This window comes from Sinohyriopsis cumingii, chromosome 12, assembly GCF_028554795.1.
Source record: "Sinohyriopsis cumingii isolate HCF-2022 chromosome 12, ASM2855479v2, whole genome shotgun sequence".
Lineage (NCBI taxonomy): Eukaryota > Metazoa > Mollusca > Bivalvia > Unionida > Unionidae > Sinohyriopsis > Sinohyriopsis cumingii.
In genome coordinates, this window is record NC_142972.1 from 30707107 (window position 1) to 30722753 (window position 15647).

Below are 15647 nucleotides of genomic sequence, written 5' to 3' on the forward strand. Positions count from 1 at the left end.
TTTGTGTGTTTGGACTTTTGATTTAGCTTTATCAATTTGAGTCATATCGCTACGATGTATGCAGTGTGGCAGTTTATAATGATGTCTAGCATTGGGGCATCATGCCACAAACATGTAGGATCATGTCCCACCTAGTCATATTATCCTGACACCAGGCCAAGCAGTTCGAACACTAAACTTTTAATGTTGAGCGCCAAGCGAGGCAACTGTAAGTAATTGTTTAAAATAAAAGTCTTTGTTATGAGTCGGTTGGGATTCGAACCTGCAGCCCCTCGCATCTGAGGCGGACGCTCTAACCACTTAGGCTATTGGTGTGTATGTGCATGGATGTGTGCGCTAGTCGTATTTTTCTAAATCCTTTTGTAAGAAAAGATGTGAAAAAGAGAATTCCATATCTATATTTATTACACAAATTATACACAATGACGCAAGATGTGTCAAAATATGATAATGATAACACTCCATTACTAAATATTCTTCTGGCTTGTATATATGTTATTGGAATAAATTACAGTCAATTCAGCGAGGACATAATTGAATTAAAAGCCGAATAATTAAACTTTTCAAGTCATATCAAGAAACTTCATGGTCCTTGATGGTAGCCAAACGACGAACCATGTGAAATAATAACTCAGTAGCTGCTAATAAGTGTATATATATATATATATATATATATATATATATATATATATATATATATATATATATATATATATATATATATATTATTAAAGACAATTTAGTTGTCACGAATGACAAAAAGTGAGAATGACACATTATTAAACACGATTTCGGTGTCAAGTATGATGAAGGGAGCTTATGGCTGAATATCAGACCAGTTTTAGTACTTCCTCTATCTTTTTAATTAGCGTAGCTAAGCATGGTGTATCATTCTGCCTTCTTCGGCGACCTGAAATATAAATGTTTACTGTTATGACAAGATTTTGAAAAATACGACTATCACACACACACACACACACACACACACACACACACACACACATAATATATATATATATATATATATATATATATATATATATATATATATATATATATATATATATATATATATATATCACTTGTATTGCTTTAAGTACCAGAATCTACTATGCACAACAGTAAAACATTAACACAGCAGTGATAAATAGCAATTACTAGTATATTATTTCTGCCACCAGAATCTCCTATACACAACAGTGAAACATTAACACAGCAGTGATAAATAGCACTTATGTTGCTTCTGCAACCAGAATCTCCTATACACAACAGTAAAACATTAACACAGCAGTGATAAATAGCACTTATGTTGCTTCTGCAACCAGAATCTCCTATACACAACAGTGAAACATCAAAACAGCTGTGATAGATAGCAGATAAATTGCTTCTGCAACCTGAATCTTCTATACACAACAGTGAAAACTTAACACAGCAGTAATAAATAGCACGTCAAGAAGCTTCTGCTATCATTATTCTCATCACAAGGATCATTTTGAGGTTGTTGCTTCTAAAACTGCAACTACTGCTGCTGCAGTTTTTAACAGTATTTCATATGGCCCTACGATTGCAATGTTATTAGGACGTATATAATGATATAGGTAGGTATCAATTTTGCCTGGCATTACCACTGTTTTAATCGGTTCAGGAATTAAGCATCAAATAACGAGGATAATAAAGATTGGTAAACAATAACTTTCTTTATATTTTAATGGGTTCTATAAGCTTAGTTATTTACAGCTAATGTCTAAAACGACAAGAGGGAAGTAACTCTAAAAGTACGAATAGAAACCAGAATTATTAAATATTTTTAGCAGGTAAATGAACCGTGTGTACTATTTTTTTTATATCTCATTACATATAGCAAAAAGGAGATCGCTATCAGCAGAGGTTGCTGTAAGTAGATAAATAATGAGAATTTATTTCTGTCAACTTGGATGAATTGGTCCGATAGACTGAACAAATAAAATATAGAAAACACCCAATTACCTTGAGAGCAAATAACTGGGAAAGCTTGGAAATTATCTGTGATTTAAACTTGTTCCTGTTAAATTTAGCAATGTGTGATATATAATAAATCCTTTGTTCTGCAAATAATTTGGATGGAACATAAAACGAATTTTTGAATTATCAGTACCCTCCTTTTCTTGTCTTCCTCTGTTTGTGCGCCCGCCTAACCTCAGCGTGCCTCATCATACGTGGGGGAGGGGCTAGGTGGTCACGTGACGTTGCGTGTAGGGTTGTAATGAAGTCACAGGCATTACCTATAAAGTCTACAGGTTGGACATCTGAAATGGCAATAAGGTAATAATAGAAAGTCAATACATCTCTTGCGAAACCACTGTTAACAGAAGTAACCGCACACTTTGTGCCCAACAGACTGTTCTTTTCTTTGATACCTCAAACGCTGAATACAATTAAGAAATGCAGATTAATAAATGCGTTTAATGAAAAACAGTTTTCCCTACATTATTTTTCTTTGTTGTATTGATTTAATACACGTTCTTGTGACTCCCATGAGTGGTCTTTACAGTCACGTTTATATGAAGACTCAACAGGTGGATAATTGTTTTTATTAGAATTAGTTGAGAAATAATATGGGGATTACAAAATAGGCAATCATGCTTTCCGGTAATGTTAAGATTGAACATTACTATTGTAGGGCTATCGTTAGCTTAGCTTTCGGGAATACAAGCTTGCTCTCCGTTTATACCTTTTATGACAATTGCTATATGTAGAAGATTGTTTTAGATGCTGCGACCACAACATATTTGTAAATCTTAACATTACATCAATCTGCTTCCAAGATGACGTCAAAAAACAAAGTTACTGCCAGTAAAGACCCTTGTACCCAAAGTTAGCCTAATTTCGAGTTGACGTTTCTGTCATTTAGTAATGAAGTCTGGGGGAAAAAAGAAAATATGACACGATCATTAAACATTCAAAGGTAGACATGTTTATGGCATTAAACAACTATCTCATGTTCAATGTATTCGATTCAAGTACTTTCTAAGATATATGCTAACGTTGTTTTCAATGAAAAAAGGCTAAAATAAAATTGACCTACTTTCATCTGAGGCACACAAGACGAATAATCTATCGTTTAATCAATATTTTTTAATCTTCCCTTTTATTTATTTATAATATGGAATTCTAAATTTTACCAACATAAATCTAAATTTTAAAGAAAACAACAAACATTTCTTCCATTAAAAATCATTTTTACCTTGGAACTGATTGTCACAATCTCATTCCAAATCTGTCTACCAAAACACTGCAATGTTTTTATGCAGGACTTTTACCAATTATATTGTTTAAAATTATATGTCCAAACGTGACCGATTTCGTCAATATATTTTGCCATCGCAAATTGTGTCAGTAAAATTTATACAAACCCATCAACGTCATTAAGACTCAAATTTCACAAAAGACACGGCCCTTTACGTTATGTTCCTTTACTTCTGTAAATCTTATTACATAATTTGTTGATTGGTTCCATGATATTTTACACAGTGGTCAACAGATTTTATCCTTTAGGGTATGATAATGGGTTTTTAAGACCGAGCTGACCGATCATGGTTCCCAGTTCTTAAATCTCTTCTATATTACCTGCGACATTTTCCACCTGGGGATTTTGCGCAACCATACTTTTGCAAGCGATGTTTCTATGGAGTGCCTCAGTATTATTTTATCCGTAGATCTATGCTGCACGGTAAATTTTTAAACATACAGTCGTATCACTTTTATTTATCTGCTGCTCTCTGCTGCAGTTTACTATCTCTTGTATAAGACATTAAGTAAATATATGGAGTATTCTGCGAGTCTATAATTCCCAAAGATAACCTTCCTTGGCTTGAACTGTCTTGTCCAAAATAGCTAACTTGATCAATGCCGATGTGCAAACAAGTCATATTATTGCTGGTATAAGAGTTAATTTCATAATTTGAGATACAGATAAACATTTCAAGATGCCAGCTATCATAATAATGTCGGACCACTTACGCGCTCTTGAACATTGAAAAAAAAAACGAAATATGTACAAAATAATCATCCGCACTCTAAAATAGTAGGCGATGGATTGTAATTCTAAAATGGATTCATGTTCACATCGGTAAATGTGCGTGTGTCAAATTGTTTATTCCAGCCCTGTTAAGCTATAAAAGAGTTCTTTTCTTTCACATATTAAGAATTCTTGGTGGCCTATTCGACTAAGGCGTCACACTTCTGATTTAAATATTTCAGGTTCGAGTCACACTGGAATAATATTTTCTTTATTAACTGAGGAAATGTGAAGTTCAGTTTCAGCTGTAAGTAACATACAAAAATCAAATCTAAGGAAGTACTATCAATGTTGATTACAAAAAAATGAGAACACACTTATTTGAGAGGCAGTCTGGTTTGAAACGAACCCTTGGCTTTCTAGGTCATTGGCTTTGTATCCTTTGAACTGCTTGTAAAACCTTCGATGGTTAGTGTGTATGTGCCTCAACAGCTGCTTCACCGTTCCAATAACCGCCAAGATTGTAGCATAATGTGGCCAGTTTCTCATCCATGCTTATGCTATATATCTGCATTTCATTCAATGAACTGATCTTAAGATCCTAAGGAGGTTTTGCTGAGTGGGCTGTGTCCACAGAGTGCAATCTTGGCCTTCATGCCTCCTTTAACAATACATCGACGATTCTTTCGTCGGCGCGTTAAGGTACACAAAGATCATTTGACGTTTTCTGTGCAAGATTATGCCAGTCACATACATCATCTACGATGTTTATACGTTTTCCTCCGGGCTTGGGTGGTTAATAGAATACAGTTGTTACTTGTATATCCAACAGGTGTTCCAGACACGCAAAATTCGTATCAGGTATATCGATTGGATATTTACTCCATGGTATCAGGGATATCGACTGAATATTTTACTTCATGGTACCCCAGGTAACTTAGTTAACGCAGCTCTTTAAACCTTGCACCGATAGAATTAGAAGGTTCAACAAACATAAACTCCATTGTTACACACCGGGAACAAAATCCAGATATTCCAGCACTGCCATTACGCGACTGGGGTACGAGTTTTCATCGCACACATTAAGAACACATTATGATAGATTATGCAATTCGCATTCAGACCAACGTATTCTGCGTGCAGGACCTGCGGGTACTAGTTAGAATATCGCGCCAGACACTGTCAGGATCAACTCGACGATTCATGTTAATTTAGTTTTTCATGCCATCAGTGGCAGCTACAGTTCTGAAGCTGAAAACGTAACTTCAGGAGGCACAACCTCCCAGGCTTATATATTGTTCCGGTTTTCGCGAATGCATCCCAGAATGATATGATCTTTATTGCCCCGACTTTGGAATTGATCATAAATTACGTCGTTGGTCACCGGAGATCCAAGTCAGTTCGAACGACTCAAGATCTATCCAAACGGCTTCTTCGTCTTTGGCATTTGCGTTTGAGATTTATTATTACACAGAGGTGATGGATCTTGAGCAGCCACGTGACGACGGTGTTGCAGAATTCACCGACGGGATATTGGACAACGTGACAGAGGATGCTAACAACGATAGCAGTTTTGTTCCACTTGTCGATGAATATCGGCTTCAGAGACATATTACCAGCCCCTCGTCATACTTAGATATAATATATTCAAGGGCCAGTCACCATCAGTCGTAAAATTATCAAAAGACTGATTCAACAACGATGATGTAAAATCCACCGAATGGTCCACAGAGGTTATATTTTCTAAAACGGTATGCCGAACCAGTTTTGATTCGTCCAGGAAAAGTAGACCCAGTCGACTGATATTCACCAAAAAAACAACATAACTGTCGGCATAACAAAGCAAAGAGGTGATTGGTGTGTTTCTAAATAATCTTGGTGTGAAAGCCAAACACCCGGAATGCACAATCACCGGAGACATATATTTCACATTAAAAAAAATTCTACGATTGCATGACGGTTGTATAACTGAAGAAAAAATAATTAACTGGCTGAAATTGCTTGAGTTCTTGCACCAGGACAAGGCTAGTCTGTTAGACAATTAGACTTCACGGTGGATGTAATAATAGTAGAGCTGTGATGGATCCTCAAAAGCTATACACCCGGAAACATCGAAGCGACACAACAACTACGGGATTAATTACAAAGAAATCCGTTTTACTCGCCAAATACAAACGCGTATGTGTTGTCGTAGGTGCGATTTGCGGACTCGCCACAGCAACAACCGTTGAAAGTGTTGTTTCAGGAATCGCAACCACGGCAACTATCATAGGCACGCTGATTGTAATGGTTGTCAGGGCCATATCTAACCGTTGCGACTGACAGCGCTTTTTAACTAATTTTATTATTGTTACGTTTGCGAATACGTGTCTATTCCGAGATTAGCGTAGCCGCCCAAAGTAGTGTCAACATAAATGCAAAGCTCTACCTGGTGGCAGAGAAGATAAAACCATTATTAACGGAGTTCAAGACGGTGGTGGTTGAAATAGAAAATCAGCGACTGATCTGCGCTAAAATAAAGTCATGGGGCAGAACGTTCACGTAAAGCTCCGCTTCCCCAACCAAGTAATTTCGTCTTAAGAGGCCAAAATGTATATGTACCTTCCGCCACAAAGTATTGCGGAAATACAAAATGTGCATGGTTCCATTAATGCAAAAAAAGTCCAAGAAATAGTGTAATCAGACCAAGCAATTTATATTAGATATAGAATGCTCTCAAAATATTGCCAGCTGTAAAAACAATCTGGTATCGACCAGAAAGATCTACAGTCCATAACTGATATCCAAGTAGTGAAGGGGGCCACCCTAGGGACAATGGGAATTAGCATTACAGACCTCCCCCCCCCCCCCAGGGCCACTCTAGGGACAATGGAAATTTAACATGGAGAAAAACCCTGGGCCACTCTAGGGACAATGGGAATTAACATGGGGCTTTGGGCTTGTCTAGGGACAAGGGGAATTGAACATGGGGAATAGAGTTTGGGCTTGTCTAGGGACAAGGGGAATTGAACATGGGGAATAGAGTTTGGGCTTGTTTAGGGACAAGGGGAATTAACATGGGGAATAGAGTTTGGGCTTGTCTAGGGAAAAGGGAATTTCACATGGGATTTTTTTTTTTAAATTTAAAAAAAGGGTAGGCAATCGAAAGTCATTCTCTTTTCGAGACATATGAGTGGCCCTGAAAAGGGCCTATGGGTTTATGTTAATGTATCCATTAACATAAAGGGCACCGCATTGGTCTTCTTTTTGTCCTTAGGCTGCGTCTCACTGTTGGACCGTAAATGAGGACTCTTTTGAGGCATCCCTGTCTTTCTACGTAGATCGTACGTATCCACAGACTGGTGTTTGTCCTGTGGACAATGGTCCACTTGGATCGGACATACATTAGCATGTCCGTCCTAAACATCATTGAAGACACAAGGGTGGATGATTCAACTGTGGTCCACATCTTGAGGCGACGAGAACAGGTGAATCAATGCAGTGAACTGCGCTTATTTATAGGTAGAGGAAGGATTGAAACGGATTGAGTTCATTCACCAATCCAAACACGCGTTACAAAATTCAGTCAGCCCGCATCCAATCCGAAGAGAACAGTCTGTGACGTCACGTGGTCTATATAGATTCGCTAGCGCCTGTGTGTAGTCAATCTATGCGACAGTGATTCAACATGACGGAAACTCAGAAAACGATCGATTGGGGTGCACCAGCAGTGGAGACCGCCCAAGGGAACCCGAACTTACTTTCAGAAGAGGTAAATTGGGATTTTATGGATTTTCTCACCTCGCAAGAATTTGTTCCGGAACCTTCGTTACCTTCTTCATTACCGCAAGTGGAGAATTTTAGACAGAGACAGAAAGAAGAACTGGAGAAATTTATACAACGACAAAAGGAAGCGGAACAAGCTTTTATCCTACAGCAACAGCAGCAAGAAGAAGAGGTAAGAAAAAAACAACAACAACAAGAAGAAGTAGCAGCAAAGAAACAAGAGGGTGAAAATCAAACGGTCACGGTACTGTTGGACATTTTAGCGGAGTTAAGAAGTCTGAAACAAATGTATCAGACTTCTTTATTACGACCAAAGAGAATACGACCTTCCCGAGCTAAACACGTCAACCCTGTGACTAAGCCTACCGTACCACCCTTAGTGATTTCAACCAAATCATCATCATCATCAACAGTACGCAGTCCAGAAGTAGGCCTCGGCCGTGGCAAAGGCTTAAGACAGTTAAAGTTGATTGCTTAAACTCACCCCTACACCAAAAAAACCAAAGGCCCTTTTCGGGGCCACCCACGTCTCTCGAAAAGAAATACAATTTCAATTGCCAATAACTCAAAAAAAAAACAAAAAAAAAACATTTTACCCCTATAGCACGTGTATATGAGTGCGTGAGTGTACGTTCTTATTTTAAAATCAAAACTCAAAGACACTTAACTTATATAATTAATGTATTCTTTTATCAATAGTTACAATCCAATTCACAATTCACAACAGAGCACTTTAAAAAGTTCATAAACTTCTTCTGTCTCATTGTTTACTCTCTCTGTTTTTTAAATTTCTTCACCCTCACAGGCTTTTCCTCTTCTTCCTCCTCACTTTTTTCCCTTCTTCTTTTCTTCTCCTGTTTCTTTTTCTTTACCTGGCTGCTTTCTTCCTCTGAAAAATCCCTCTCTTCCTCTGAACAATCCCTCTTTTCTTCTGACTCCTCTTGTTTCTTTATTGGGCAATCTGGGGACCAATGTCCTTTTTCTTGACAATAATAACAGATATCTTGACTTTTGTCTTTTCTAGGCCCTTTTTTCTTTTTTGATGGTCTGGACACTCTGAAGACCAATGCCCTTTCTTCTGACAGATATAGCAAGTATCTTGACTTTTATCTCGAAAGGAAGGAGAGTAGTCCGTGGGCTGGTCTGAAGAGAATTTTCTAATGACCCCTCGCAAAGCTCTGATGAAACGTTCCATCTGGGTAGTTTCTTCCATCGTTGTGCTCGGCTTGAGAGTGAAAAGAATAGTGAAAGGACAAGACACACACCCTTTTATATACGCTGGTCTGCCATGATGATAAATTAGTCTATGGTGTTTAAACTTGAGTCATTTGACGTTTTGCACTCAAGATGAAACGAGCCAATTCATTTGAGAAGAAAGAAGAAGAAAGTATGAGGCAGAAACGTGATCTATCGCCTCGTACCAGAGCTGAAGTCTTGGCACAAATTCATGCCAGTGATTTTGAAGAGGACATGAGTGAACCAGAATCCAAACCCTCTAAACAAAGTTCGCCACCCTTAGTCAACCCTGAAAAATACTATTCCATTCGAGAGACGGAAAAGCGCTCCTCTAGAAAATTTAGAACCACGGCTTACAAATACACGGTGAAGTTTAAAGATTTCAAGGCTGAAGTACCGTTAGAGAAAGCAGAAGGGTTCATCACCGGAGTGTGGGATTCTTTGCTCACCACACTCAAGCGACAATGTCAACCCAAAGAAGACGATCGCTTGAGACTTTCCAAACAACACGACGGTTTGAAATCCCCTGTTTGGATCGAGTTTAGCACCCCTGCAGAATTGACCACTTCCAAAGTCATGGACAAAATTCAACACGTGCAACAATCTAATGACCAGTTTGACATCACCGATGGAAAAGCCACACTGGACATGACCCACGTCTCTCCTCCTCAAGGGACTGGACGCAAAAGGATGTTATTGGTGAACGAGCTTCGCAACACCAAAACAAGTCTCGTCCGAATTAACAACCCTCAAGACCAGATGTGTTTAGCCAGGGCTATCGTGGTGGGACGAACCTATGCCAACAAGAACGACACGGTAGAATGGAAAAGAGCCTGGGAAACTATTCGAAAATCGGACCGAGCCAAACAACGAAGTGAAGCAGAACTCCTCTTGCAATAAGCCGGACTGTCCAAAGACACACTCTGTGGCATTCTTGAGATGCAAAAATTGCAAGATGTCCTAGCTCCACGATACACCTTGAAAGTGTACCCTCAAGAAATGCGCGGGCCTCTGTTGTTTCCAGGGAAAGACTTTAAGGATGGAAAATACATTCATGTCTATTATCACGATGACCATTTCGATACCATTACCAGTATCACCGGATTTCTAGGATACATATATTACTGTGAGAAATGTGACCATGGTTATAATAATCGAGAGCAACACAAGCATTGTGGATCGAAATGCTCAGGATGCTTGGCCTCTCCACCCTGTCTGAGCGAAGGACCAGTGCCTTGTTCAACTTGTCTGCGCACGTTTGTCAGCCCTACCTGTTACCAACAACATTTGAAGACGCAAGGTTCACAGCAGAAATGTGCTTGTCAACTGCTGAGATTGTGCCCTACGTGTGGACAAGGCATACGTACCAATAATGCCAAGGCACACGTATGTTCAGGAAAAAAAAATGTCACATTTGTCATCACATCGTGGACTTGGAACATCAATGTTACATGTAAAAATACCAACCCCAACAAGAGGAAGAGGATGGTCACAAAAAGAAGAATAAAGGCAATTTCATCTTTTTCGATTTCGAATGCATGCAAGAGACTGGCATTCACATTCCTAATTTCTGCGTGGCTCATCGAGCGTGCGAGAAGTGCATTCAAGAACCTATTTTCAGTCATTGCCCTCACTGCAGCAAGATTCCTGGAGGGCGTGAAAAAATCTTTCCAGGACCGAACACGTTAGCCGATTTTGCCCAATGGGTCTTAGACCCCATCGACAAGACGTGGAGCCAAGAGGACATCGAACGTTAGGGAGATTGTCATCGTCATGCCACGGTGATGGCTCACAATTTCTCCGGATACGATGGACAGTTTCTTTTGAGATACTATACGGAACAAGGCACCGAACGTCCTAAAGTCACTTTGAACGGAGCCAAAATCATTTTCATGCAAGTGGGACAAGTACAGTTTAAAGATTCGATGAGTTACTTGGCCATGCCTTTGAGTCGAATGCCTAAAACGTTTGGAATGACAGAAATGGCTAAAGGGTACTTTCCACACTTTTTCAATACGGAAGCCAATCAACACGCCGTTCTACCCCATTTACCTGAGGCTCACTATTACGACCCCGACAACATGCGTACCGAACAACGAGAAGCTTTCTACGCTTGGTACCAGGCTCACGCCTCGGACCTTTTCGACTTTCAGGAAGAAATGCTAAAGTATTGTCGTTCCGACGTGGACATTTTACGGCGTTGCTGTGGAAAATTTCGAGAACTGTTCATGGAACACGGAGGGGTCGATCCTTTGAAAGAAGCTTGCACCATTGCCAAAGCGTGTTCCTTAGTGTACCGCCAACGATTCATGCCTGAAAACACCGTGGCTGTCATCAGCCCTCAATCGACCAACTATGTCAAACGTCAATACTCGGTCAAAGCCCTACGTTGGTTACATTACTTGTGCGACAAGGAAGACAAATGGATTCAGCATGCCCGCAACGGAGGAGGCGAAAAGACCATCGGAACGTATTCGGTCGATGGCTGGGACTTAGAAAACCCCAAGATCGTGTACGAGTTTAATGGTTGCTTATTTCACGGATGTCCCGTCTGTTACCCTGATCGTAGCACTAAAAATCAGTTTTTACAACGAACCATGGAAGACTTGTACCAGGACACTTGTCAGCGACGCCTAAAGTTAGAACAGCAAGGATACCAAGTGGTGGAAATGTGGGAACACGAATACGATCACCGTTTGAAAACCGATCCCGAGTTTAAACGCCTCGTGGAAAGTTACAAGCTGATGGACCCCCTGAGCCCGAGGGATAGTTTGTACGGAGGAAGGACCAATGCCACCTGTTTGCTGTACCAAGCCGACGAAGAGAAAGGAGAAGAAATCAAATACTTGGACGTGTGTTCGCTGTATCCCTACGTGTGCAAATATTGTCGCTTTCCTGCAGGGCACGCGCAATTGCTGATGGAACACATCGACCTGAAAAACATTCGACAATACGAAGGTCTGATCAAGTGCAAAGTCTTGCCGCCCACGGACTTGTACCATCCCGTGCTACCTCACCATTGCCAAGGCAAACTGATGTTTCCTTTGTTCCGTACTTGTGCCGAAACGTGCAACCAAGATCAGCCTTGCCAGCACACCCAGGAAGAACGGGCCTTGACGAGAACCTGGGTCAGCGTGGAATTGTTCAAAGCGCTGGACATGGGATACCAACTGTTAGAAGTGTACGAAATTTGTCACTTTCCCAAGACAGAACAATACCACAAGGGTGACCCCACGCAGAAAGGCATTTTCGCCGACTACGTGGATGCCTTTTTGAAACTGAAGCAAGAAGCCAGCGGCTATCCTTCCTGGTGTCACACTCCCGAAGACCAAATAAAATTCAAAGAGAAATACTATGAACAAGAAGGTATCACTTTAGACCACATCGAGAAAAACGAAAGCAGGCGATCGTTTGCCAAAGTGATGTTAAATTGCTTGTGGGGTAAAATGGCACAACGACCGTGTTTACCCAAGACGGAATATTTGACAGAACCTTCCCGCTACTTCCAGATGATTCACGACAAAACCAAATACATGAAACACGTGGACGTCGTTCGCGACGATTTGATCTTGGTCAATTACGAAGAAGATCTGGACTTTGTAGAAGCCGACGCATTTGGAAATGTCATCATTGCGGCTTACGTGACAGCCCATGCTCGCTTAAAATTGTACGAAGCTTTAGAATTGTTAGGGGAACGCGTCGTGCACTTTGACACGGACAGTTGCATCTACATCGATCACCCGAGTCAACAGCACCCTGACATCGAAGGAGACCGTTTATGAACCTGGACAGACGAGCATCCCGATGACAAGATTCTAAGTTTCGTCAGTGGCGGTCCAAAAAATTACGGCTACGAATACCGGGACAAACAAGGAGAAGTGCACACGACGTGCAAAGTGAAAGGATTGACTCTGAATTATCGTACCAGTCGAGTGGTCAACTTTGGGGTACTGAAAGAAGCCTTGCAATCCGGAGAGGATGAACATTTTAAAGTGACCACCTATCAACCGAACAAGATTGTACGTTTGCATACTCACCACATCGTCAGTCGACCCTTGGAAAAAGTCTATCAAATCGTGTACCAGAAGCGAGTGAGACTTCCCAATCACTTTACGTTGCCGTATGGACACGTTGGTATAAAACATTGGTTGTAAGAGGATAGTCACCCACTAGAAGGATGACTTCACCACAGCAAGAATCGAGTGAGAAACCCGATGAGAACTCCAAGTTCAAACCCTACCCTTTTTCAGTCTTCTTACCTGACTATTGTGATTGTGCCCATCGATTGGACACGTTTCAGAAATGGCCTACGGATAGGGAAGGATTACCTTCTTCGCATGTTTTAGCTAGAACAGGATTTGTCTACTTGGGACCTGAGTCAGGATTGGGATACGAAGTACAGAGTTTCGCTTGTGGCCTGAAGTTACGAATGGATCTATGTATCCATAAAGATTCAGCTATTCTAGAACATACTCGATGGTCTCCGCACTGCCCTTACCTTTCTATGGCCTTTCCACCCATGACATTACTGTACAATGATGACGGTACTTTGGAAACGGTACCTTCCAAAACAAGACATAAAAAACATAAAAAAAGAAAGATGTACAAGCTGGAGACTGCATTGCGACTAGTATAAAAAGGAGCTATGGTCAAGATCGATAGTTCATTGGGACTACCAAGACCGAGCGAACAAGATGAATACTTTCAGAGAAACACAAAACAAGTTTAGAAAGGCACAATTCAAGTGTGGGGCTTCTTAAGTGGAATGCGATTGTGAGCCTTGCGATGGGTACGATGCTGTACGTTGTGACCTTAGCGATGCTGTAAAGCATCATGGGAACTTTAGTGTCACTACCCCTATCATGGAAAGTGATGCTGTGCTGTCAAACCTGAGGGATGCGAAAGCGATGCCACTCGTCCTCTTGGACATTTTACTGGGTTTCGTTTTAAAGGTGGATGTTCACCTTCACGTCTAACCCCCTACGGATGTCATCCAACCCTGAGCAAACTCCTGTTCATGTCACCCAACCCTCATCGAAACGAACCTGTGAAAGACGAATATTCGTTTCCTGTGCGTTTGTCGGAATACTGCGACTTTTGAAAATCGTCTTCAATCGTTCAAAGGAAAATGGCCTAAGTATCTGGGAGGACCGACCCCCGAAGAATTAGCCAGAGCCGGATTTTTCTACTTGGGCGAAAGAGATAAAGTCAAGTGCTTCAGTTGCGGTGTGTCACTTCACCACTGGGAACCGCAAGATTCGGCCTACGTAGAACATGCTCGATGGTCACCGAATTGTCATTACTTACCCTTAGTGGGACTGAGACATTAAAGTAACTTACCATGTCGTTGACGAACAAGAAACCAGTTTGGCTAGGAGCCAAATGTTGGACATCACCGATACCAGTATTTAAACTTCATTTCAAAAACGATATTGAATCATAACCTAAAGAACTGCAAGAGAAGATTTACAAGGAAGTTTGGCAGGGACTTGCCAGAGTGAAATCTCAATGGGTGGCTGTAGAACATTTGTACCGAGAAATTCACAAGAGGAAAGTGAAAAAAGTCAACCAGTGTGTTAGATTTCTTTGGGTCCAGCGTGCATTTGTCCTATTGTATTACTCTAGACCGTTTACATCAAAAGAGTTCAGTGACATTCTTGGACGTTACCCTGCATGGCAGTGGTCAGAAATTATTCACTATGTGGATTACTTTTGCTCTAGGAGAAGATTGCGAATTGTACGGACTGACTTATTCATGGATACTTTACAAGAGAACATTCGTGCTTTGCCTGTGGAATTGAGAGAAAGGATTTACCGAGAGCTGGTCAAAATACAAGTGAAACGTAAGGAACAATTGCATCCGTTAGGTCACCAGATCTTTAAGCACTGGTACCTGAATGGTATAAGAGAACTGATTCGTCAGAAATTGTTTCAGTGGTCAGACCTTGTTCAATACTTCCAGCCCCCCGATCATCCACGTCTTGATCATTTTGGGTACTTCGAGATTCACCTAGTGCTACGCATTGAGGAAGACAAGGTAATGGATTACCGACATATTTTACGTGGAATCTACTTAGCGGAAGAGGAAACTTCTAAACAAAGTCTGACGTTTCGGTTACAGTATGCAACATTTAGATTCCCCACTGGAGAACGAAGATCTCTGGCTAGAAAGTACGTGTATTCCTTCCGAAACAAAGAGACTATAAAAACAGGCTGCCATGCCGCGACTTATGTCGTATGTAATCCAACAGATTCCGTGGAAGGAACTCAATGACCATATTCAAACCGTGGATCATTACCATCAATTATTACAAGAACTGTATCCATTCAATTTGGGTCGACAAGTGGTGTGTGTCTTAGTGACTTGTTTTCTGGGATTTCGTTTACCAGTCGATTCCTTGTGGACTCTTTACGAACAGTACTTACCACCTCAATGGCCTTAAATGGTCACGAGAGACCCCTTTTGCTCAAAGCCTTATGTTTTCATCTGGATACTTCTCGACCTCTACGGGAAAAAAAGATTGTCAACTTTTAGCTACCCAAGACGTGTATGACGATGTGTGTGTATCTTGTGACTTACATCCCCATTGGACAGATGTCCGTGCCTGGAAAGAATGGGATTTTGAGGCTTGGACCCAAGAAGTGGCCC

The 15647-nt window shown here is 40.8% G+C and overlaps 1 protein-coding gene across 1 annotated transcript in view; it reads right to left on the bottom strand.

The window, feature by feature from the left end:
* Positions 1-387: 387 nt before the first annotated feature.
* The window catches only part of LOC149786186 (uncharacterized), a 58604-nt gene continuing 43344 nt past the window's right edge, over positions 388-15647 (bottom strand). Inside the window, exons 4-5 of the mRNA XM_089976544.1 lie at positions 2135-2285; positions 388-910 (exon numbers count right to left, since the gene is read on the bottom strand). Coding sequence (XP_089832670.1) covers positions 889-910; positions 2135-2285 — 173 coding nt within the window. The 3' untranslated portion in view covers positions 388-888. The remainder of the gene's footprint in view (positions 911-2134; positions 2286-15647) is intronic.